General features: G+C 48.3%; 1 protein-coding gene across 1 annotated transcript in view; it reads right to left on the bottom strand.

Moving 5' to 3' along the window:
* LOC146019780 (guanylate-binding protein 7-like) overlaps positions 1-27,416 on the bottom strand; it is a 64,876-nt gene continuing 37,460 nt past the window's right edge. Inside the window, exons 7-11 of the mRNA XM_083152333.1 lie at positions 26,718-26,998; positions 19,760-19,972; positions 18,433-18,535; positions 12,729-12,922; positions 1-668 (exon numbers count right to left, since the gene is read on the bottom strand). Of these exons, the coding sequence (XP_083008459.1) occupies positions 474-668; positions 12,729-12,922; positions 18,433-18,535; positions 19,760-19,972; positions 26,718-26,998 (986 nt within the window). The 3' untranslated portion in view covers positions 1-473. The remainder of the gene's footprint in view (positions 669-12,728; positions 12,923-18,432; positions 18,536-19,759; positions 19,973-26,717; positions 26,999-27,416) is intronic.

The following is a 27,416-nucleotide window of genomic DNA, read 5'->3' as shown; positions in this document are numbered from 1 at the left end:
TCTTGTTCTTTATTTGTAGCAGGAAGACAGCATACAAGGTAACAGCATGGCAGTTCTTCAGTTACAGCTTAGCAGGTTTTCCACAGTAAGGATACACTCCAGAAAACACCTAACATTATCCCCACGTTCCTAACCTATCACCCATCCTCTTTTAGGCATTGGGAGCCATGACCCCCTGCTCTGGATAAACATACAAGAGGAAGTAACAGGTGCTGTTAATTAGCATTCACAACACAACTTAAAAAACCCGACCTGGATCTTGCACATTACCTTAACGTGGAAGTATGCTGTCCCTGCCACACTCCCCATATATTGTCCATACTGATATAAGTGCATGCGCCTGATTGGCTATAGCAAAGTTTTAGGGTTTTCCATTCATGTACAGTAGCATGCGATCACTCAACCCCATGAACAGAAGCATTGTGCCCGAGTATCACAGTATCCCCACACAAATACTGATTATTGTTTCATCTCTAAATCCATTTTTTTGTAAAGAGACTACTGATAACAGGGGGAACAACTGCGCTCAAAATCTTTGCCACTCCGCCCAAAATAGATGAAACAATGTCGGGGCTTCCCAGTTCGTTTTTCTTCTCCTTCAGGTCTTTGATCTGTGCCTGGTACATTTTGGCCTGCTCCGATCCCTGACTCCTGAACGCTTCCATCTCCTGAGCAGACAGAGAGAATCATTACATAGGGAGACTAACACTCTGCTGTGACTGCTATTCTAGGGGAGTTGGCAAGTAAATTGTATATAATATCATCAATAGAGCTGCCGCCACATCATGCAGTGTAAGGGACAGAGCAGAGCTGCCACCACATCATGCAGTGTAAGGTGCAGAGCGGAGCTGCCACCACATCATGCAGTGTAAGGGACAGAGCAGAGCTGCCGCCACATCATGCAGTGTAAGGGACAGAGTGGAGCTGCCACCACATCATGCAGTGTAAGGTGCAGAGCGGAGCTGCCACCACATCATGCAGTGTAAGGGACAGAGCAGAGCTGCCACCACATCATGCAGTGTAAGGGAGAGAGCGGAGCTGCCACCACATCATACAGTGTAAGGGACAGAGCGGAGCTGCCGCCACATCATGCAGTGTAAGGGACAGAGTGGAGCTGCCACCACATCATGCAGTGTAAGGGACAGAGCAGAGCTGCCACCACATCATGCAGTGTAAGGGACAGAGAGGAGCTGCCACCACATCATACAGTGTAAGGGACAGAGCGGAGCTGCCACCACATCATGCAGTGTAAGGGACAGAGCAGAGCTGTCACCACATCATACAGTGTAAGGTACAGAGCGGAGCTGCCACCACATCATGCAGTGTAAGGGACAGAGCAGAGCTGCCACCACATCATGCAGTGTAAGGGACAGAGCAGAGCTGCCACCACATCATGCAGTGTAAGGGACAGAGCAGAGCTGCCACCACATCATGCAGTGTAAGGGACAGAGCAGAGCTGCCACCACATCATGCAGTGTAAGGGACAGAGCAGAGCTGCCACCACATCATGCAGTGTAAGGGACAGAGCAGAGCTGCCACCACATCATGCAGTGTAAGGGACAGAGCGGAGCTGCCACCACATCATACAGTGTAAGGGACAGAGCGGAGCTGCCACCACATCATACAGTGTAAGGGACAGAGCGGAGCTGCCGCCACATCATGCAGTGTAAGGGACAGAGTGGAGCTGCCACCACATCATGCAGTGTAAGGGACAGAGCAGAGCTGCCACCCAGGGCCGGTGTAAGGCTTCTCAGCACCCTAGGCAAAACTTCAACCCACTGCCGCCCCCCCCCCCCCCCATACTGCCACCAATAACCATTTTCCAACCCCTTAATGCATACTTGCCTAAAATTCTGGAATGGCAGGGAGCCTCCCAAAAATTGAGTGGTCCACCCAGCCCCCCAGGAAGGTGGGCAAGACCCTTGCTTTCCCTGGAGGCCCCCAGCACTCTCCCCTTTGACACTCATGACAGAGTACAGGAAGGGAGCAACTTAAGGAAGTATGCCTCAAGAGAAAGTATGGAGGTGAGGTCTTAGAAGTTCCACAGCAGCCACCTGCATTAATTACAACAAGGATCGTTACAGACATCATTGATTTTTTGATAGGCAGACTTGGTGGCGCCCCCTAGAACCTGGCGCCCTAGGCAACTGCCTAAAGCTGCCTAGTGGTAGAGCCGGCCCTGCTGCCACCACATCATGCAGTGTAAGGGACAGAGCGGAGCTGCCACCACATCATACAGTGTAAGGGACAGAGCGGAGCTGCCACCACATCATGCAGTGTAAGGGACAGAGCGGAGCTGCCACCACATCATACAGTGTAAGGGACAGAGCGGAGCTGCCACCACATCATGCAGTGTAAGGGACAGAGCAGAGCTGCCACCACATCATGCAGTGTAAGGGACAGAGCATAGCTGCTGCACATGCCCAGTGTACCAGCTTCTTCTACTACATACATATAGTGTGGATCTGAGAACTCAAACATTGCAATGGACTGGAGAGCAGCTGCCAGGAGGAAGAGACAGGAGCCTTACCATGAAGTGGGAGATTGTGAGCTTAGCAAGTGCATTACTGTTTCTATAATGTTTGTGTATTTATGTATTTATTTTTTCCGTATCTTATTTAAATGTTTGAAACTATACTATAGACCAGTGGTTCCAAAACTGTGTGCCTAGGCTCCCTGGGGTGCCTCAGGACACTTGCAGGGGTGCCTCGGATTGGTCATTCAGGACCAATTCAAATTATTTATGATCAATTATTTCTGGATAAAACCAGTGCTGGTGGCTGCCAATCATAAAACGTGTACAATCAGAACCAAATCCTGCCATTTACCACATAACTGAACCTAAGAAGCACATATAAACCCAATCTACTTAATTTGATATATATTTTTTGGGGCCATGGAAAAATTCTGATACTCTAGGGGGCCTTGATTAGAAAAAGATTGGGAACCCTGCTATAGACCATCTGTGCTGTTAAATATCAATACTGTATTCCCCAAAGTATCCAGTGTATAAAAAGCATACTTACTCCAATGCGCTGCAGAGTGAGAGATTTTGGATTACATTTGGAAACCCCCCTCTAAAAATTCTGCGTTTTCGGCTAACATCAGTTCACTATCTTCAAAAAGCAGTGATGGTAATGACAGGGGAGCATAGTGCATTTTGCACACACCACCTCAATTGTACATGGTGTAATGCATTTACTGTAGCACTCAGCCGCACACAAATATACAACAGTCATATATCAGAGACTGCTGGTGCGTCCTAGTCACCTTGCATTGTCACTATGATAACTGGGATGCAGTGCTCAGTGTCATGTACCAGCCAATAAGGCCAAAAAGATACTAACATGTATAAATAGGGGCATGGAAGCTAGGGACGCCGGGATAATTATATCACTGTACAAGGCATTGGTTAGACCTCAACTAGAATTTGGGGTACAATTCTGAGCTCCTCACTACACAAAAGACATTGTAGAACTTGAAAACGTCCAGAGAAGGACAACCAAGCTAATAAAAGGGATGAAGGGTGGGATGTAGTAAGGGGAAAACCCCTGTTTTACTGCATTTTCCTATGTACTGTATTAAAACCCTGCTGCCTCGTTACCACAGTGAAGGGTATCGCCACCTTTTGGTGACGATACTCTATAGAAGCCTATGGGCTTCTTTTCGCCGCCCGACGCCTCCGCCGCAAACCCGCCACCAAACCCCCGTCTGGCTTACCCTAGTCCAGGTCCTCCTGGACCCGGAAGGTAAGCCCTTCCTCCCCCTAGTAACGCAGTCGGACGTCCTTCCGGCTGTAGGGGGAGGAGGAGGTGCCGGGGACAGCTTGCCCCCCCCACCCCACACACCAGAGTACAGGTATCGCGGGGGTCACCGCACCGCAATGCCAGCCGCATACCCTCCAACATTTGAGGAGTACAAATCGGTACAACTGCAGAAAAGGGGCGTGGTCACGAGTAAAGGGGGCGTGGCCACGACCCCTAAACTAAAAAAAAAAAAAAAACACTGCATCTGTATGAGGTGAGTAAGTAGGCTGCCCAGTGCCTACCTGTGTCCATCAGGCTGAGAGCAGTCAGCGGCAGTTGGTGTGCAGGGGCTGAGACTGTATTCATGCAGGTGGCCTGGGACGAAGCCTGCTAACTAACACACACGTAGGGGGAGAGAGATGGTAGAGGGAGAGAAATGCTGCTGCTTACTGGACACACGGCACATAGGAGGAGGGCGGGGGTGGCTCTGTCAGAGAGAGGATGAGCCGCTCTTCCAACTGTCTCCTGCGCTGCACTATCCTGTCATATACTGTGAATGTGACAGGCTCAGCGCAGCCAGTAGCAGCAGCGGCGGGGCACAGCAGCAGTCGGCACTCGGCAGGGCAGGCGCAAAGTGTCTCGCGTCGTGATAGGGTGTATGACATGGCACCCTAAGCCCTCTGGGAGTTGTAGTTTGGTCGGCCACTCCCCCTCCCCGAAGAGCAGCCGGCTGTGAAAGAATAAAACTACAAACATATGCATGCCAGTTTGTCGGAAGCCAGGGGAGGAGCCAGTTATCAAAAAAAAGGTACATTCGGTACACTTTGATTTAGCCGGTACAGACCGTTAAAAAACGGTACTGTACCGGCTAAAATCGGTACAGTTGGAGGGTATGCAGCCGCATATGTTAGTACATATACGCTGGCATCACGGCGGGCAGGCAGCGATGTATTTTAATACATCCCGCCCGAAGTCGGAGGACAGGTTAGCTGAATTTGGAACGCTGGAAAAAGAGATGTTTAAGGGGAGACAAGCTTAACATGTACAATATAGCAGGGGACAATACAATGTTCAGGCACCATCTTTACTTTGAGGTCCGAGACTAGGACACGTGGTCATGCACTCATGCTGGAGGATAGAAGATTTCGTAGAAGGAAAGGCTTTTTTACGGTCAGGGCAGTAAAGGTATGGAACAGACTTCCAGAAGAAGTGGTGTCGGCAGACACAATAAATATATTTGAAGTAAGGTTGGACAAGCATTTATTGGATAAAAGCATCCAGGGATACAACCCATAATCACAAACTAGCCCAAAGATGAAACAAAGGAAATAATTAAAATGGGGATATCACGTATAGGGCGGGATGTATTAAAATACATCGCCGCCCTTCGCGCCCCCCCCGCCGCGATGCCGCCGCATATGTACTAACATATGCGGCTGGCATCGCGATGCGGTGACAGAGGCCCCCCGCGATACCTGTACTGTGGTCTGCGGGGGGTCTCCGTCACCTCCCAGCCGGCTTCTGCAGCTTTCACGCCGGGGACAGCTAAGCAAGCTGTCCCCGGCGCTTCCTCCTCCCCCTGCAGCCGGAAGGACGTCCGGCTGCGTTGCTAGGGGGAGGAAGGGCTTACCTTCCGGGGTCCAGGAGGACCTGCAAGAAGGTAAGCCCAAGGGAGGGGGGAAAGGGGGGGGTCGGCGAGGCGGCGGGTTGCGGCGACGCGGCGGGCGGCGAAAAGAAGCCCATAGGCTTCTATAGGGTATCGCCACCCAAAGGTGGCGATACCCTGCCCTGCGAAACCGCTGCGAACGGGTTTTAGTACATAGGAAAATGCGGTAAAACGGGGGTTTTACCGCATTTTCCCTTTAGTACATCTCGCCCATAGACCATACACTGGTCCATTAGAAAGACTGAACTTGATGGACTTACATCTTTTTTCAATCACAACTACAATATTATTATGGGCGGGATGCTATATAGCAGAAATGCGGTAAAAACCCCGTTTTCGGGGTTTCTACCGCATCTCTATATGCTATATGGCGCCTCCGCAGTGTCAGCGCTGCGGAGGGAATCGCCAGCTAAAGCTGGCGAATCCCTGCAGAAGCCTATGGGCTTCTTACCGCAGCGCTGTTTGAGGGATCCGTCACGGATCCCTCCCAGCGTGCCCTGCGGCCGGCGCCGGGGTCTGCGCATGCGCAGATGGACTCCCGGGTCACAGACCCGGAAGTCCAGCGCCGGCACCGCATCGCAAGGGACAGCTCTTACCGCAAGAGCTGTCCCTTGCATGAATAACGGCATATGTTATAGCATATGCCGTTATTAAAAATGCGTTAGCCAGCGATAATGGGCGCGGATGTTACAACATCCCGCCCTATGAGCGGGATGCGCTAAGAAGAAAATGCGGTAAAACCCCCTTTTTATTGCATTTTCAAATGTACTAATACCCGGCTGCCGCGTCATCGCAGGGAAGGGAATCTGCACCGCAGCAGAGTCCTACCCCCCTCCCCATCCTCCATGCTTCTCCTAATCCCCCAGCAGCATGTGACAGCCGGGGAAGTCCCATACCCTCCAACTGTACCGATTTAGCCGGTACAGTACCGTTTTTTAACGGTCTGTACCGGCTAAATCAAAGTGTACCGAATGTACCTTTTTTTGATAACTGGCTCCTCCCCTGGCTTCCGACAAACTGGCATGCATATGTTTGTAGTTTTCATTCTTTCACAGCCGGCTGCTCTTCGGGGAGGGGGGAGTGGCCGATCAAACTACAACTCCCAGAGGGCTTAGGGTGCCATGTCACACACCCTATCACGACGTGAGACACTTTGCGACTGCCCTGCCGAGTGCCGACTCTGCTGCTGTGCCCCGCCGCTGCGGCTACTGGCTGTGCTGAGCCTGCCACACTCACAGTATATGACAGGATAGTGCAGCGCAGGAGACAGTTGGAAGAGCAGCTCACCCTCTCTCTGACTGTTAATGACAGAGCCACCTCCGCCCTCCTCCTATGTGCCGTGTGTCCAGTAAGCAACAGCATTTCTCTCCCTCTACCATCTCTCTCCCCCTACGTGTGTGTTAGTTAGCAGGCTTCGTCTCAGGGCACCTGCATGAATACACTCTCAGCCCCTGCACACCAACTGCCGCTGACTGCTCTCAGCCCCTGCACACCAACTGCCGCTGACTGCTCTCAGCCTGATGGACACAGGTAGGCACTGGGCAGCCTACTCACCTCATACAGATGCAGTGTTTTTTTTTTTTAAGTTTAGGGGTCATGGCCACGCCCCCTTTACTCGTGACCACGCCCCTTTTCTGCAGTTGTACCGATTTGTACTCCTCAAATGTTGGAGGGTATGAAGTCCTTCTGGCTGCAGGGGTGATGAGGAGACGCCAGGTAACGCCGCATAGCCCAGGAGGTGACTAAGACCCTCCCCACAAAACATCACAGGTATCGCAGGGGGCCTCCGTCACCGCACCGCGATGCTAGACGCATATGTTAGTACATATACGCTAGCATCTCGGCGGAGGCGTGGTGAGGGGTGGCAATGTATGTTAATACATCCCGCCCTATGTATGCAGGATCTTGCACTGTAGATGTATGAGGTATATCACGCTGCACGGTGTACTGAGGCTGGATGTATGAGGTATCTCACACTGCATGGTGTACTGAGGCTGGATGTATGAGGTATATAACGCTGCATGGTGTACTGAGGCTGGATGTAAAAGGTATCTCACACTATATGGTGTACTGAGGCTGGATGTATGAGGTATCTCACACTGCATGGTGTATTGAGGCTGGATGTATGAGGTACAATATCTCACACTGCATGGTGTACTGAGGCTGGATGTATGAGGCATCTCACGATGCACGGTGTACTGAGGCTGGATGTATGAGGTATATCACGCTGCATGGTGTACTGAGGCTGGATGTATGAGGTATATCACGCTGCACGGTGTACTGAGGCTGGATGTATGAGGTATATCACGCTGCACGGTGTACTGAGGCTGGATGTATGAGGTATATCACGCTGCACGGTGTCCTGAGGCTGGATTTATGAGGTATATCACGCTGCATGGTGTACTGAGGCTGGATGGATGAGGTATATCACGCTGCACGGTGTACTGAGGCTGGATGGATGAGGTATATCAGGCTGCATGGTGTACTGAGGCTGGATGTATGAGGTATATCACGCTGCACGGTGTACTGAGGCTGGATGGATGAGGTATATCACATTGCATGGTGTACTGAGGCTGGATGTATGCGGTATATCACGCTGTACGTTGTCCTGAGGCTGGATGAATGAGGTATATCACGCTGCATGGCGTACGGAGGCTGGATGGATGAGGTATATCACGCTGCATGGTGTACTGAGGCTGGATGTATGAGGTATATCACGCTGCACGGTGTACTGAGGCTGGATGTATGAGGTATATCACGCTGCACGGTGTACTGAGGCTGGATGTATGAGGTATATCACGCTGCATGGTGTACTGAGGCTGGATGTATGAGGTATATCACGCTGCATGGTGTACTGAGGCTGGATGGATGAGGTATAGCACGCTGCATGGTGTACTGAGGCTGGATGTATGAGGTATATCACGCTGTACGTTGTCCTGAGGCTGGATGAATGAGGTATATCACGCTGCATGGTGTACTGAGGCTGGATGGATGAGGTATATCACGCTGCACGGTGTACTGAGGCTGGATGGATGAGGTATATCACATTGCATGGTGTACTGAGGCTGGATGTATGCGGTATATCACGCTGTACGTTGTCCTGAGGCTGGATGAATGAGGTATATCACGCTGCATGGCGTACGGAGGCTGGATGGATGAGGTATATCACGCTGCATGGTGTACTGAGGCTGGATGTATGAGGTATATCACGCTGCACGGTGTACTGAGGCTGGATGTATGAGGTATATCACGCTGCACGGTGTACTGAGGCTGGATGTATGAGGTATATCACGCTGCATGGTGTACTGAGGCTGGATGTATGAGGTATATCACGCTGCATGGTGTACTGAGGCTGGATGGATGAGGTATAGCACGCTGCATGGTGTACTGAGGCTGGATGTATGAGGTATATCACGCTGCACGGTGTCCTGAGGCTGGATGTATGAGGTATATCACGCTGCATGGTGTACTGAGGCTGGATGGATGAGGTATAGCACGCTGCATGGCATACTGAGGCTGGATGGATGAGGTATATCACGCTGCACGGTGTACGGAGGCTGGATGGTTGAGGTATATCACATTGCCATACCCTCCAACTGTACCGCTTTTGCCGGTACAGTACCGTTTTTTAACGGTCTGTACCGGCTAAAATAAGCTGTACCGAATGTACCGCTTTTATCACAGAAGCTCAGGGTGATTGAGGGACTCTGGGAGTTGTAGTTTAAAACACTGACGACTGCTCTCCAGAGAGCGTGGGGGAGCTGCCTGCTAAGACTATATCTCCCATGGCGCACGGCGGGGGGGGACGCAGCGGGCCTGCCTCTCCCTGCTAGTTCCCTGTGGTTGGAGGATGGCATGGCTGCGGGGAGACTACAAGTCCCAGCATGCTGTGTGCGGCCCTTCAGCCGTGCCAGAGTGACTGCACCCAGCCACTAGAGCGCAAGCCGGCGCTGGGATAAAAGAATGGGCGGCGTGACGTCACTAGTGGGCGGCCTAAAGTGCCGCAGCACGGAGAACCCGGCTGTGGCGACTAACAGCGGCCGAAGTTTCAAGTCATCTTCCAGCCAGACCCCGCACAGCCGATGGGGACTGAGGTAGGGACAGCCAGCACAGCTGTCTCTTTTTTTAAATGGGATACTATAATTTTGGGATTTTTGGAAGTGCAAAGTAAAAGGGTCGTGGCCACGCCCCTTTACATGTGGCCACGCCCCTCCATCTATGGCCACACCCCCGTACCGATTTTTTGAGTCCAATATGTTGGAGGGTATGCATTGCACGGTGTCCTGAGGCTGGATGTATGAGGTATATCACGCTGCACGGCGTACTGAGGCTGGATGGAGGAGGTATATCACGCTGCACGGTGTACTGAGGCTGGATGGATGAGGTATATCACATTGGATGGCGTACTGAGGCTGGATGTATGAGGTATATTACGCTGCATGATGTACTGAGGCTGGATGGATGAGGTATATCACATTGCATGGTGTACCGAGGCTGGATGTATGAGGCATATCACGCTGCATGGTGTACTGAGGCTGGATGGATGAGGTATAGCACGCTGCATGGTGTACTGAGGCTGGATGGATGAGGTATATCACGCTGCACGGTGTCCTGAGGCTGGATGTATGAGGTATATCACGCTGCATGCTGTACTGAGGCTGGATGGATGAGGTATAGCACGCTGCATGGCATACTGAGGCTGGATGGATGAGGTATATCACGCTGCACGGTGTCCTGAGGCTGGATGGTTGAGGTATATCACGCTGCACGGCGTACTGAGGCTGGATGGAGGAGGTATATCACGCTGCACGGTGTACTGAGGCTGGATGGATGAGGTATATCACATTGGATGGCGTACTGAGGCTGGATGTATGAGGTATATTACGCTGCATGATGTACTGAGGCTGGATGGATGAGGTATATCACATTGCATGGTGTACCGAGGCTGGATGTATGAGGCATATCACGCTGCATGGTGTACTGAGGCTGGATGGATGAGGTATAGCACGCTGCATGGTGTACTGAGGCTGGATGTATGAGGTATATCACGCTGCACGGTGTCCTGAGGCTGGATGTATGAGGTATATCACGCTGCATGGTGTACTGAGGCTGGATGGATGAGGTATAGCACGCTGCATGGCATACTGAGGCTGGATGGATGAGGTATATCACGCTGCACGGTGTACGGAGGCTGGATGGTTGAGGTATATCACATTGCACGGTGTCCTGAGGCTGGATGTATGAGGTATATCACGCTGCACGGCGTACTGAGGCTGGATGGAGGAGGTATATCACGCTGCACGGTGTACTGAGGCTGGATGGATGAGGTATATCACATTGGATGGCTTACTGAGGCTGGATGTATGAGGTATATTACGCTGCATGATGTACTGAGGCTGGATGGATGAGGTATATCACATTGCATGGTGTACCGAGGCTGGATGTATGAGGCATATCACGCTGCATGCATACCCTCCAACATTTGAAGGGCCAAAATCGGTACACATTTAAGAAGGGGCGTGACCATGGGTAAAGTGGGTGTGGCCTTGGGTAAAGTGGGCATGGTTACGTCCCCAGGCACCCTGACCCCCCGGCCCAGCACCTGATGCAGCTCATGTCACATGGTGGCTTGGTGGGCTGCTGGCATATTAAATAAGTATATTTAATATAATATTTAATAAATAAGTATATTAAATATACTTATTTAATATGCAAGCAGCCCACCAAGCCACCATGTGACATGAGCTGCAGGCAAACATAAGTGTCGATGCTGGATAGAAGAGCTGGGGTGATTTAGTGCAGCTGGCTGAGCCACCTACTTATTGCTGCACAGAAGTGGGTGATCATCTCTGATGGGCTGACATTCTACTGTGGCAGGCTGGCTCCGGACGGCAACCACTGTGAAGAGGACACCCAGGAGATCACACACCCCCTCCCCCCTCACGCGCGCCGGGGCTCGCCACTGCACCACTCTCCCTCACAGAGAATTGCGCCCCAGTCTGCGCATGCGCACAGTGAGGGCAGGGAGACCTCCTTTCCTTTCCCCTGGATGCGCGGTGCTGGCGCGTGACGTCATGACGCCCGCAGCGCAATGCACTCATGGGAACGGAGGGGGAGAGGGGAGAGCCGGAGCACCAGGTTACTGAGCAAGCACACAGAGCTAGTAAGTGCTAGAAAATCGGTACATTCGGTACAAACTGAATTTGCCGGTACAGACTGTTAAAAAACTTTACTGTACCGGCAAATTCGGTACAGTTGGAGGGTATGTGCATGGTGTACTGAGGCTGGATGTATGAGGTATATCACGCTGCATGGTGTACTGAGGCTGGATGTATGAGGTATATCACGCTGCATGGTGTACTGAGGCTGGATGTATGAGGTATATCACGCTGCATGGTGTACTGAGGCTGGATGTATGAGGTATATCATGCTGCACGGTGTACTGAGGCTGGATGTATGAGGTATATCACGCTGCATGGTGTACGGAGGCTGGATGTATGAGGTATATCACGCTGCATGGTGTACTGAGGCTGGATGTATGAGGTATATCACGCTGCATGGTGTACTGAGGCTGGATGTATGAGGTATATCATGCTGCACGGTGTACTGAGGCTGGATGTATGAGGTATATCACGCTGCATGGTGTACTGAGGCTGGATGTATGAGGTATATCACGCTGCATGGTGTACGGAGGCTGGATGTATGAGGTATATCACGCTGCATGGTGTACTGAGGCTGGATGTATGAGGTATATCACGCTGCATGGTGTACTGAGGCTGGATGTATGAGGTATATCACGCTGCACGGTGTACTGAGGCTGGATGTATGAGGTATATCACGCTGCATGGTGTACGGAGGCTGGATGTATGAGGTATATCACGCTGCATGGTGTACTGAGGCTGGATGTATGAGGTATATCACGCTGCATGGTGTACTGAGGCTGGATGTATGAGGTATATCATGCTGCACGGTGTATTGAGGCTGGATGGATGAGGTATATCACGCTGCATGGTGTACTGAGGCTGGATGTATGAGGTATATCACGCTGCATGGTGTACTGAGGCTGGATGTATGAGGTATATCACGCTGCATGGTGTACTGAGGCTGGATGTATGAGGTATATCATGCTGCACGGTGTACTGAGGCTGGATGTATGAGGTATATCATGCTGCGTGGTGTACTGAGGCTGGATATATGAGGTATATCACGCTGCACAGTGTACTGAGGCTGTATGTATGAGGTATATCATGCTGCGTGGTGTATGGAGGCTGCATGTATACGTGAGTAAAATGCGCTGATTGAATGAAAGTACTGACCCTGTTCTTCTCCTCAATGGTCCGATCTATCTGTTCCTTCATCTGTCTTCTCTCTTCCGACATTTTCTCTTCCAACTGTTGCATGTTCTTGTTCATAGTTTCCATCTGATCATCCATCTTCTGTCTCTCCTGAGCTCTCTCCTGTTCCCGCACTTGGTTTTCCAGTTCTTCATTTTTCTTTCTCGCTTTCTCCTCTGACAGAAAATACTGAAGTTATAAAATAAAGCACCTGACACATCGATACTGGGTTGTAATCACTAACAGCACTGGGTATTTCCCGTCCCTGAGTACTGGGCTGTAATCACTCACAGCACCCGGTATTTAGGGTCCCTGAGTACTGGGCTGTAATCACTCACAGCACCCGGTATTTACCGTCCCTGAGTACTGGGCTGTAATCACTCACAGCACCCGGTATTTACCGTCCCTGAGTACTGGGCTGTAATCACTCACAGCACCCGGTATTTACCGTCCCTGAGTACAAACCACCAATGTATTAAACATGTGTTATATCTCCTAAATAGGGTGCTAGTGACCTGGACGGTGACCTGCAGCAATTCAGTGCGACACAATATTAGTGTGAGCCCTAAGCTGCGTTACACAGATCTAAAATCATTCAGATGCAGCCGATGCAATACGGGTCTGAGCAATTACTACTGAGTGTACAGTATTTAACATACTGTAGATGGATAGAATTACCACAGCATCACATTATGGGGGGGATGTTCTAACATCCGCACCCCAGCTCCGCCCCCCTAATGCCGTCCATCGCATTCATAATTATCGCATATGCACTAACATATGCGATAATTATGGCAAAGGACAGCTCTTGCGTTAAGCGCTGTCCTTTGCGATAGAGTCAGCGGGTCCCATGGGGACCTGGCGGCTCTCCCCTCCCTCCCTTACCCGGCGCTGCTGCTGCGCCGGGCTCTCCTCCTCCCTGTACCCGGAAGAGGATCAGTGCAGGAAGGAGGAGGTCACAGGTCCGGGCAGCACAGCTCTGTGCTGCCCGGACACAGGCGATGCGGGGCAGCGGGGGTCCGTGTGGGGCGGCGGTGGGGCAGTGCGGGGCGGCGGAGGGTTGCGGTAGAAGCCCATAGGCTTCTATGGGACATCTACAAATTTTTCTGGCGATGCCCTCCGCCGCGGTAACCCGGCGGTGGATGCTTAGTGCATCCCAAAATGCAGTAAAAACCCAGATACTGTAACTGGGTTTTTACCGTATTTTTAGCTTAGAGAATCTCCCCCATTATGTGATATCCCAACGAGATCAGAAGAGCGCTTTAGTCAGTATGTTTCTAAAAGGTCAATTTTGACCTATTGCTTGTCAGTTTTTTAAAAGGAAAAAAAGAACTGAAAAATTTACATACAATCGAAATAAGGTTATTGGAAAACATTTATGTTTTCTCCTCGAGCCCATTGCAAATCAGAGATTTACTAACAGTTGGTTTTAAAATTGATTAAAAATTAATCTATGGAGGGACAGTGAGAGAGGTACGGAGAGGGCAGTGAGAGATATGGAGCAGGCAGTGAGAGCTACAGTACATGGAAGGGGCAGTGAGAGAGATATGGAGGAGGCAGTGAGAGAGATATGGAGGGGGCAGTGAGAGAGATATGGAGGGGGCAGTGAGAGAGATATGGAGGGGGCAGTGAGATATGGAGGGGGCAGTGAGAGAGATATGGAGGGGGCAGTGAGAGAGATATGGAGGGGGCAGTGAGAGATATGGAGGGGGCAGTGAGAGATATGGAGGGGGCAGTGAGATATGGAGGGGTAGTGAGAAAGATATGGAGGGGCAGCGAGAGATATGGAGGGGGCAGTGAGAGAGATATGGAGGGGACAGTGAGAGATATGGAGGGGGCAATGAGAGAGATAGAGGGGCAGTGAGAGATATGGAGTGGACAGTGAGAGATATGGAGGGGCAGTGAGAGAGATAAAGAGGGGGCAGTGAGAGAGATATGGAGGGGGCAGTGAGAGATATGGAGTGAACAGTGAGAGATATGGAGCGGACAGTGAAAGATATGGAGAGGGCAGTGTGAGAGATATGGAGGGGGCAGTGTGAGAGATATGGAGGGGGCAGTGTGAGAGATGGAGGGGCAGTGAGAGATATATGGAGGGGACAGTGAGAGAGATATGGAGGGGGCAGTGAGAGAGATATGGAGGGGGCAATGAGAGATATGGAGCAGACAGTGAGAGATATGGTAGGGCAATGAGAGAGATATGGAAGGGCAGTGAGAGAGATATGGAAGGGCAGTGAGAGAGATATGGAAGGGCAGTGAGAGAGATATGGAGGGGGCATTGAGAAAGATATGGAGAAGGCAGTGAGAGAGATATGGAGGAGGCACTAAGAGATACTGTACAGTATGGAGGGGGCAGTGAGAGAGATTGAGGGGGGCAGTGGGAGAGATATGGATGCGTCAGTGAGAAAGATGTGGAAGTAGTGAGAGAGTTATGTAGGTGTAGTAAGAGAGATATGGAAGGGCAGTGAGAGATATGGAAGGGCAGTGAGAGAGATATGGAGGAGGCAGTGAGAGAGATATGGAAGGGCAGTGAGAGAGATATGGAGTAGGCAGTGAGAGAGATATGGAGGAGGCAGTGAGAGAGATATGGAAGGGCAGTGATAGAGATATGGAGCAGGCAGTGGAGATATGGAGAGGGAAGTGAGAGAGATATGGAGGGGCAGTGAGAGATATGGAGTGGACAGTGAGAGATATGGAGGGGGCAGTGAGAGAGATATGGATGGGGCAGTGAGATATGGAGGGGGCAGTGAGATATGGAGGGGGCAGTGAGAAAGATATGGAGTGGCAGCGAGAGATATGGAGCGGACAGTGAGAGATATGGAGGGGGCAGTGAGAGAGATATGGAGGGGACAGTGAGGGAGATATGGAGGGGGCAGTGAGGGAGATATGGAGGGGGCAGTGAGAGATATGGAGGGGGCAGTGAGAGATATGGAGGTGAGAGAGATATGGAGGGGGCAGTGAGAGAGATATGGAGGGGCAGTGAGAGAGATATGGAGCCGACAGTGAGAGATATGTAGAGGGGGCAGTGAGAGATATGTAGAGGGGGCAGTGAGAGATATATAGAGGGGGCAGTGAGAGATATGTAGAGGGGGCAGTGAGAGATATATAGAGGGGGCAGTGAGAGAGATATAGAGGGGCAGTGAGAGATATGGAGTGGACAGTGAGAGATATGGAGAGGGCAGTGTGAGAGATATGGAGAGGGCAGTGTGAGAGATATGGAGGGGGCAGTGAGGTATGGAGGGGGCAGTGAGCGAGATATGGAGGGGACAGTGAGAGAGATATGGAGGGGGCAGTGAGAGAGATATGGAGGGGGCAGTGAGAGAGATATGGAGGAGGCAGTGAGAGATATGGAGGAGGCAGTGAGAGATATGGAGGGGGCAGTGAGAGAGATATGGAGGGGGCAGTGAGAGATAGGGAGGGGGCAGTGAGAGATAGGGAGGGGACAGTGAGAGAGATATGGAGGGTGCAGTGAGAGAGATATGGAGGGGCAGTGAGAGATATGGAACGGACAGTGAGAGAGATATGGATGGGGCAGTGAGATATGGAGGGGGAAGTGAGATATGGAGGGGGCAGTGAGAAAGATATGGAGGGGCAGCAAGAGATATGGAGCGGACAGTGAGAGATATGGAGGGGGCAGTGAGAGAGATATGGAGGGGGCAGTGAGAGAGATATGGAGGGGAGAGAGATATGGAGGGGGCAGTGAGGGAGATATGGAGGGGGCAGTGAGAGAGATATGGAGGGGCAGTGAGAGATATGGAACGGACAGTGAGAGAGATATGGATGGGGCAGTGAGATATGGAGGGGGAAGTGAGATATGGAGGGGGCAGTGAGAAAGATATGGAGGGGCAGCAAGAGATATGGAGCGGACAGTGAGAGATATGGAGGGGGCAGTGAGAGAGATATGGAGGGGGCAGTGAGAGAGATATGGAGGGGGCAGTGAGGGAGATATGGAGGGGGCAGTGAGAGAGACATGGAGAGGACAGTGGGAGAGATATGGAGGGGACAGTGGGAGAGATATGGAGGGGCAGTGAGAGATATGGAGCGGACAGTGAGAGATATGGAAGGGGCAGTGAGAGAGATAAAGAGGGGGCAGTGAGAGAGATATGGAGGGGCAGTGAGAGATATGGAGTGGACAGTGAGAGATATGGAGCGGACAGTGAGAGATATGGAGAGGGCAGTGTGAGAGATATGGAGGGGGCAGTGAGGTATGGAGGGGCAGTGAGGTATGGAGGGGGCAGTGAGAGAGATATGGAGGGGACAGTGAGAGAGATATGGAGGGGGCAGTGAGAGAGATATATAGGGGCAGTGAGAGATATGAAGCGGACAGTGAGAGATATGGAGGGGCAGTGAGAGAGATATGGAAGGGCAGTGAGAGAGATATGGAAGGGCAGTGAGAGAGATATGGAGGGGGCATTGAAAGAGATATGGAGAAGGCAGTGAGAGAGATATGGAGGAAGCACTAAGAGATACTGTACAGTATGGAGGGGGCAGTGAGAGAGATTGAGGGGGGCAGTGGGAGAGATATGGATGCATCAGTGAGAAAGATATGGAAGTAGTGAGAGAGTTATGTAGGTGTAGTAAGAGTGATATGGAAGGGCAGTGAGAGAGATATGGAGGAGGCAGTTAGAGACATATGGAGGACGCAGTGAGAGAGATATGGAAGGGCAGTGAGAGAGATATGGAGGAGGCAGTGAGAGAGATATGGAGGAGGCAGTGAGAGAGATATGGAAAGGTAGTGATAGAGATATGGAGCAGGCAATGGAGATATGGAGAGGGAAGTGAGAGAGATATTGAGGGTTCAGTGATAGAGAAATGGAGGGGCAGTGAGAGATAAGGAGGGGGCAGTGTAAGGTATGGGGGGGGCAGTAAGAGATATGAAGGGGCAGTGAGAGAGATATGGATGCATCAGTGAGAGAATAAGAAAGGCAGTTAGAGAAATATGGAGGGGGTGGTGTGAGAGATATGGAGGAGGCAGTGAGGGAGATTTGGAGAGGGCAATGAGAGAGATACAGTATGGAGGGGGTAATGAGAGAGATATGGAGGGGGCAGTGAGAGAGAGATATATAAGGGCAGTGAGAGAGATATGGAGGGGGGCAGTGAGAGAGATATGGAAGGGCAGTGAGAGCAATATGGACGAAGCATTCGAGATATGGAGGATGCAGTGAGAGAGATTTGGAGAGGGCAATGAGAGAGATATGGAGGGGGCAATGAGAGAGATATGGAGGGGGCAATGAGAGAGATATGGAGAGGGCAATGAGAGAGATATAGAGGCGGCAGTAAGAGATATGGAGGGGCAGTGAGAGAGATATGGAGAGGGCAATGAGAGATATGGAGGGGGCAATGAGAGAGATATGGAAAGGGCAGTGAGTCGTGAGTGGATGTTAGTGTTCTACTGTACCTACCTTCTCCTTCATATTTCTGCTGTCTCTTTCTCTTTGTTTCCTTTTTCTCTTTCTCCCTATAAGTTTATGTTTACTTAAAAAAAATGTTATATACCCAAGGATAGGATGTTATTCCTTTTCCTTACCACCAATTTATGATGGGACTCCCATACAGTCCAAAATTGTTTTTCTTTCATATGAAATGATTTACATATTGTTGCAAAGTATTGTATATGATATGTCTTTGTTTTTCAATTAAAAAAAAGAATAAAAAAAAAACTAAACGTATAGTTACAAGTAACGCTCACCTTCCCTCTGCTTCTCATTCTCAGTCAGAGCTGCGTCACTTTTCAGAATGTTGGCTTCAATGGATTTTTTGGACATGAGGTAATCCTTCAGCACCACATCCGCCTGCAGAAAGTCACAGAGTTAGAGACCACAATGTTGAAAAAAGAGGACAGGTCTCCTGGGGTCCAAGAACATGCTCGATCTCTAAAAGTGTATTGTCACTCGAGGAGGGTCGGATGGAGTCGTGTGAGTTACAGGGGCCACAGATGATTCAGAAGAAGTCGGGTTGAAACGACCAGTTTTAATTAATGTCCTTTTCATAAATAGAGAACAATGGGTAGCACTCAAATACTTCTTTGAGGTCAACGGGAGAACAAAATATAAAGCAATACGTTCTTGCGTAGTAAATAAGAAGAAGCAATCGACTCTTGCGTTGAAACAATAAGAAGCAATAAGTCCTTGCGTAATAACTTAAGAAAGTGGATGACGGGATATGGAGAAGACTGACTGTGGAGGAGACCAGAGGGAATACCAATGACTGAACGGAGAAGACTGGAGTTGATTGGAGGCTGGAGAATAAGGAATGGACCCGGTAGAAATAGATCGGAGTGGATCAGCTGGAGCGGACCGGATCGGACTGGATTGGCACTGCTCAGCACTGCTCTCCCGGCTCCCCACGCTGCCGGACAAAGCCCTGGATCCCTGCCGCCTACTGCCAGCCCCGGGGGACCTCTGCACACAGGATAGTTGCCGACGGGCATGGACGGGTGAGTAAACCACCCGCTGTGTCCCGCGGCGGCGTCCTGTGACATGTATATACTCCTGTGACATGTATATACTCAGTTATAGAACTGCCATTGGGGTGATTCAGAACTGATCGCTGTTGGGCGATTTTGCAGAGGCCTGTGATCAGATAGTCGCCGTCCAGACAGAGTGAATTCCCACCCCATGCCATCAGCCTGCCTCATACTGTGGAAAATGATTAACCCCCCTGTGAAAATTGCCTGGCCAGGTGAAAAACGCACAGTGTGTATGCACCTTAAGAACACTGGTAATCAGACTATTTTAATAAACTCTGCAAGTTTCTGTATCATGGAATAAAATTTAGGTTTTTGCATATATTTGTTAAAAATATGGATCCACCTACCACAACCAGGTGAACTCATCAGGTGGGTCCTTAACATTCCTAACGTTCACATTCAGAACATGGGACCCCCTGGGCCGGCAGTGTTACATTATAAGAAGTAGCGCCAATATACAGTTTCCCTTATAATAACCCCAAACTAATGAGTTCATAGTCACACAACTGAGAACTAATTAGCTAAACAGTAAGCCCCGCCCACATACCTGTATACCTTTTCCCGTCTCATTTTTGTATTTTTCCTGTATTGCTGCCAGGTCTTGCTGGAACTGTTTATGGCCCCCTGGGACGCTGTATGTTCCTGCAGCCAGCGCCTCCTCAAATCCTGCAGAAAGCTTCCTAATAAGAGTCTCACAGCGTTCCCGGGACGTTGTCTCATTCACCTGGCAGAACTCCTCCTTTTTCTGTTGTACAAGTTCCTGGGGGGAACCAATCAGATACATCTGTATGTAGCGCGGTTATTAATGGAAATGTCAATATTTACAGTACCAGTTCCGCTATCTAGTAATTCCCAGTTATTTCCTGCACATTGCAGGAGCCTCTCCAATCAGAAAAACTTACTGAGGGTTACTTAAAAAGTTGGGAGACTGGGGGGAGCACCTCTTCCTTAACACATTTATATACACCTTTAAATAATAGAAGATTTTGCCATGAAAACCCTGGCAGCAAGTAGTTAACTTACTGTGGGGCATAATATTTAATAGGCATTACGGTGTGTGGCATAATGTGTAATAGGTATTACAATGTGTAGTATAATGTGTAATGGGCATTACAGTGTGTGGCATAATTTATTGGGGGAGTAAAGGGTTAATTGTTAATTGTACCCTCCCCAGAACATAACCAGCCCCGGTCTCTTTGAGGCAGTGCTGGTTCAAAAAATATGAGGGGAAAAGTGCATAGGGTTCCCTGTATTTAAAGAACCAGCAACAGGATCCTGGACCGGTCTTGGTTAAAAAATATGGTAAACATACTGGCCTCAACCAAACGTCTCCTAGCCCGCAACTGGAGGACAACTAACATACCTAGCCTTAAAGAGATAGAAGAGGCAGTTCAATCTCACTTTGAATTCGAATCAGCTGGCACATCTTATAACTCATCGCCATCAACTTCCGCAACTAGGCTATGGCAAACTTGGATGGAATATAAATCAGAACAAGTAATGTAGGATTTAAACAGTGTATGTACTTATTAACTCCGACCACTCTATTATATTGTATTATTGTAGTTCAGCACTATATCATTACACTATGGAAATGTAACCGTACCTCCCCCCCTCCCCACCCCTATCTCTGTTCTGTATCATATCCCCAAAAAAATAGAAAAATCAAAGTCATAAGACACGCTTGCAATGATATATTGTTTATTTGGATTTGTGACATTCAATAAAATTTTAAATTTGAAGAAAAAAAAATGGGAAACAAAAAATGTTGGGGTCCCCCATATTTTTTGACAGGAGATATGGAGGTAGGGGGGTATCTGTGCGCACTATTTTTACTACGGAGTTATCTGCAGCCCTCTGTTGCCAAAAAAGAGTAACACCAACTCTTGAATATACAGGTTCAATGGAAAGATAGGTCAACAGCTTAGGCGCAAATAGTCCGGAGTGGATATGTGAATAATCTGGACCCACAGTGGGGAGTATTTTACCAGAACAAAGATTTGACATACAATTCACAGTTAAAAAGTGCAAATGCAAATGGGTGCACAAAGTGCCAGTGCAGCAGCAGTACAATTTCTCAAAATTCAGTGACAATGCATATATTTTCAAAAGTGCATGTACAATGAATGCGACGGGGCAATCTGATACTTTTATCTCACCATTCCAGGGAGGTGCGGTGGGCTGGGTTCTATAAGATGGTAAGTCCCGGGTAGCAGGAATAAAGCACCACCGCACAGGCTTTGGATGGGGATACAGTGATGTTACTGCAGAGTCCTCCCGTCAGAGTGTTGGCATCCTCATAACATGTTTCGGAATCTGGTTCCTTCTTCAGATGTGGATGCCAACACACTGAAGCTAAGGGTTTTTATACCATATGGGATAGGGTGATTTGATACACCTGTGTCCCACACCTCCGTTTTCCGGAAGTGACGTTTAATGGTGCGCTGGAGAATCTCATCCTCCATATGCAAAGGATCTAACATTCCCCCACAGCGTCGTTCCGCCTGGAGGCAGACGCTGTGGAAGTAATCACATGCAGATTGGTTCAATGCACAGTCCATTGCGCCTCCGTCCGGATCGGAAGTTCAAACCCGGATATGACGTTTGCGTTTCAAGGCGCTTCCTGTTTGCGTTCCACTGCGTCTTTTTCTCACAGGAATCCATGCATTTTGTTTTTCAAGATTTGGTTTTCTATTTAAATAATAGAAGATTTTGCCATGAAAACCCTGGCAGCAAGTAGTTAACTTACTGTGGGGCATAATATTTAATAGGCATTACGGTGTGTGGCATAATGTGTAATAGGTATTACAATGTGTAGTATAATGTGTAATGGGCATTACAGTGTGTGGCATAATTTATTGGGGGAGTAAAGGGTTAATTGTTAATTGTACCCTCCCCAGAACATAACCAGCCCCGGTCTCTTTGAGGCAGTGCTGGTTCAAAAAATATGAGGGGAAAAGTGCATAGGGTTCCCTGTATTTAAAGAACCAGCAACAGGATCCTGGACCGGTCTTGGTTAAAAAATATGGTAAACATACTGGCCTCAACCAAACGTCTCCTAGCCCGCAACTGGAGGACAACTAACATACCTAGCCTTAAAGAGATAGAAGAGGCAGTTCAATCTCACTTTGAATTCGAATCAGCTGGCACATCTTATAACTCATCGCCATCAACTTCCGCAACTAGGCTATGGCAAACTTGGATGGAATATAAATCAGAACAAGTAATGTAGGATTTAAACAGTGTATGTACTTATTAACTCCGACCACTCTATTATATTGTATTATTGTAGTTCAGCACTATATCATTACACTATGGAAATGTAACCGTACCTCCCCCCCTCCCCACCCCTATCTCTGTTCTGTATCATATCCCCAAAAAAATAGAAAAATCAAAGTCATAAGACACGCTTGCAATGATATATTGTTTATTTGGATTTGTGACATTCAATAAAATTTTAAATTTGAAGAAAAAAAAATGGGAAACAAAAAATGTTGGGGTCCCCCATATTTTTTGACAGGAGATATGGAGGTAGGGGGGTATCTGTGCGCACTATTTTTACTACGGAGTTATCTGCAGCCCTCTGTTGCCAAAAAAGAGTAACACCAACTCTTGAATATACAGGTTCAATGGAAAGATAGGTCAACAGCTTAGGCGCAAATAGTCCGGAGTGGATATGTGAATAATCTGGACCCACAGTGGGGAGTATTTTACCAGAACAAAGATTTGACATACAATTCACAGTTAAAAAGTGCAAATGCAAATGGGTGCACAAAGTGCCAGTGCAGCAGCAGTACAATTTCTCAAAATTCAGTGACAATGCATATATTTTCAAAAGTGCATGTACAATGAATGCGACGGGGCAATCTGATACTTTTATCTCACCATTCCAGGGAGGTGCGGTGGGCTGGGTTCTATAAGATGGTAAGTCCCGGGTAGCAGGAATAAAGCACCACCGCACAGGCTTTGGATGGGGATACAGTGATGTTACTGCAGAGTCCTCCCGTCAGAGTGTTGGCATCCTCATAACATGTTTCGGAATCTGGTTCCTTCTTCAGATGTGGATGCCAACACACTGAAGCTAAGGGTTTTTATACCATATGGGATAGGGTGATTTGATACACCTGTGTCCCACACCTCCGTTTTCCGGAAGTGACGTTTAATGGTGCGCTGGAGAATCTCATCCTCCATATGCAAAGGATCTAACATTCCCCCACAGCGTCGTTCCGCCTGGAGGCAGACGCTGTGGAAGTAATCACATGCAGATTGGTTCAATGCACAGTCCATTGCGCCTCCGTCCGGATCGGAAGTTCAAACCCGGATATGACGTTTGCGTTTCAAGGCGCTTCCTGTTTGCGTTCCACTGCGTCTTTTTCTCACAGGAATCCATGCATTTTGTTTTTCAAGATTTGGTTTTGGCGATTCAGGTTGTTTGTATGGGGAGAATCATTCGCAGTTATATGCAGACCATTCTTAGGAGAATCTTCTTGATACATCCCCTGGGTCCCAAATCTCCATTTTGAAAACTGGCAATCCAGCAGATAATACAATGGAATATCCTATATGGCCACATCTATAAGCTAAGCCCTACTTCGTTCAGGCTAAGTCCATCCCTAATGTGGCCGTATTTCATGTATGGATCCGCGAAGTGTCATGTGAAATAAATAGATAAAAAGAGGATTAAAATACAAATATTAAAATGAATATACATACATGATAAATTAATCTAAAAACCACTTTAACTCTAAATCTATATTGAGCCCATGTGGCGTGAGGGTATCTAAATTAAAAACCAACGCATTTCACTCTGGGCAAGAAGTTTTTCTACATTCTTCTCTCTCCAGGTGTTTTTAGCTACTTGGATTCCTAAAAATCTTTTAATGTGCTTCTCATTGCTGCCATGTTTCATTTTAAAGTGCTAGGAAACTGAATGACTCATGAGGCCTTTTCTTATATTATATATGTGTTCGGCAAGCCTCACTTTTAAATTTCTTGAGGTCTTGCCTACATATATTAGGCCGCATGTGCACTCTAAAAAATAAATCACATTTCGTGTATGGCAGGTAATAAAATCTTTTATTTTGTAGGTTTTGTCTTTGATTTTAAATTCAGTGTATTTCCTTTCAATATTTGACTTTGTGGTGGTTTTGCACATAGTGCACTCGCCACATCTATGGAAACCTACATTCCTAGAGCTGGGGGGGTTTTCAATGAGAGCACTCCTTACCAGCTGATTTTTTAGTGATTTTGCCCTCCTGTAAATAAAGGATGGTCTTTTGGGTATTATCTTGCCAATCACGGGATCATCTTGTAGGATTCTCCAATTATTTGATATGATATTTTCTAGTTTTTTGTGATGGCTACCATACTGGCTGATAAAAGACCATTCTGTTTTATTGTCTTGAGCCACTTTGTTTTTTTCTATCAGCAGAGAGCTTCTATCAACTTTTTCTAATTCAACCAGGGCTCTGTCTAGAGCAGGCATGTCCAACGTTGGCCCTCCAGATGTTTTGAAACTACACATCCCAGAATGCTTTTTCACAGTTTTGCTATTAGAGAATGCTAAAACTTTTGCAAAGCATGCTGGGATGTGTAGTCAAATATTGAAAGGAAATACACTGAATTTAAAATCAAAGACAAAACCTACAAAATAAAAGATTTTATTATTATTTCTGGAGGAAAAACAAAATGCATGGATTCCTGTGAGAAAAAGACGCAGTGGAACGCAAACAGGAAGCACCTTGAAACGCAAACGTCATATCCGGGTTTGAACTTCCGATCCGGACGGAGGCGCAATGGACTGTGCATTGAACCAAGCTGCATGTGATTACTCCCACAGCGTCTGCCTCCAGGCGGAACGACGCTGTGGGGGAACGTTAGATCCTTTGCATATGGAGGATGAGATTCTCCAGCGCACCATTAAACGTCACTTCCGGAAAACGGAGGTGTGGGACACAGGTGTATCAAATCACCCTATCCCATATGGTATAAAAACCCTTAGCTTCAGTGTGTTGGCATCCACATCTGAAGAAGGAACCAGATTCCGAAACATGTTATGAGGATGCCAACACTGACGGGAGGACTCTGCAGTAACATCACTGTATCCCCATCCAAAGCCTGTGCGGTGGTGCTTTATTCCTGCTACCCGGGACTTACCATCTTATAGCACCCAGCCCACCGCACCACCCTGGAATGGTGAGATAAAAGTATCAGATTGCCCCGTCGCATTCATTGTACATGCACTTTTGAAAATATATGCATTGTCACTTTGAATTTTGAGAAATTGTACTGCTGCTGCACTGGCACTTTTGTGCACCCATTTGCACTTTTTAACTGTGAATTGTATGTCAAATAAATCTTTGTTCTGGTAAAATACTCCCCACTGTGGGTCCAGATTATTCACATATCCACTCCGGACTATTTGCGCCTAAGCTGTTGACCTATCTTTCCATTGATCCCCCATATTTTTGCAACCAGCACCGTGCTTCACTAGCCAGGGGGGTAAAGACACTAGCCAGGGGGGGGGGGGTGTGTGCTGGGGCCACAGCATCACCCCCTCCCCAACTAGTCACCCCTGGCCAGGGTCCCTTGGGAAGTGGGGATCCCCTCAATAATGGGGTCCATCCTCTCTAGGGCACCTAAGGGCCAGGAATGAAGCCTGGGGCTGTCCCAGCACCCATGTACTGTGAATGCCAGGCTGATAGCCAATGTCACTATTACCCCCTGTGTGCAATGGAGAGGAAGCTGTAAGAGCTTGCGGAGGCTGCGGACAGGTGTAGGACCCAGGGGGCCACGGATGGGAGCAGGACCCAGGGTGGCCACAGACTGGAACACGACCCGGGGAAGACGTGGACAGGGGCAGGACTTGTGGCAGCCACAGGTCAGATTCGGGCGGGGAGGGTACAGAAGGCTTGGCTTGGGACAGGTGGGAGCGATAAATCTGAAGTACACAAGACCCATCCAATGTGCCCCTGATGGCTTCGGATCAGATAGATCCTTGGTGCAGCAAGGATCTATCTGTCAGACACATCTAAAGTGGGGATGCACATTGGATCGGAGTGAGCTCCGATTGGCCTGTTTTCATTAGATCCACTATAATCTGAAGAAAAGAGGCCAAATTGGACTAGTGGATGGGGGCTTTTAGACAAAACCTAAACAGTAAGCCGGATACTTTATACCCATTACATCACTGCGGGTACTGTATCTTGTTTCTATACAGACTTCTGTAATAATCACTCTGACAAACCCGCACATGCTCATGGCTACAGACTGCAGATCGCTCGTTGCTCATGTTTTTAATATCTTGAAAATATTACCTGCACCACAAAAGGAGCCTCCTAGACCTGTCAGCCTGGTTCTATATTCCCCTAAGAGGAATTTCCAGATTTGGGGAGTAATTTCTGTTACTTACAGTATCATCTAGCAACACGTCTCCTACATTCTAGTTCTGTATCCTACTGTAAGTAAGGGTCAGTCTAAGTTTTATGTTTGGATCTGACACTCACAATAAATTGTTTCTGGAACTTCTGTTCTTCATCCTTAAAGGATTTTTTCATGAAAATCTGAAGAGCTTCATCCTCATACTGTCTGCTCAGAGTTAGGAGCTGATTGAGTGTCTCAGTGGGGTACACCACGCCATCGTTCATCTTGCTCACGTAGTGCTTTATTGCCTCCTCCACTGCTGCCTTGTTTTCTGTCTCAGACAGGGAAAGCACCACCTCCTCCATACAGGCGACATTGGAGGAGCTTATAGCCTCTGTGTATGTTTTTGCCAATTTAGCCAACCCTAAAATGGGGGGGGAAATATGAATGGGTTCTCTAAACACTTGAGATTAAGATAGGAGTTATATTGAAGGTGGGATGTTGCCCCTAGCAACCAATCAGATTCTTCTTATATATTTAGCACCTTCTAGAACTTAATAGATATAATCTGATTGGTTACAATGGACATCTCATCTACAATAGAACTCCCATCTTAGTAAATGTTCCCCTAAATGTTAAAACATGTTCATTTCTGAATAATAATAATAAAACATAATTATTTTGGAATCATTTTAGTTTCCACAGATCACCAAAGATTGTATCAGTGCTCAACAATTGGTAACACGTGAATGATTGAATAAATGTAATTAATTTAAAAAATAATAATCAATCTTTTAAAAAAAATCAACAAAACATATATTTATAATATAGTAGTATAGTAA

Source organism: Crinia signifera, chromosome 7, assembly GCF_055691185.1.
Source record: "Crinia signifera chromosome 7, ASM5569118v1, whole genome shotgun sequence".
NCBI classification, from domain to species: Eukaryota; Metazoa; Chordata; class Amphibia; order Anura; family Myobatrachidae; genus Crinia; species Crinia signifera.
Note: the sequence above shows the minus strand (reverse complement) of the source record. Positions and strands in the feature narration are given on the sequence as shown.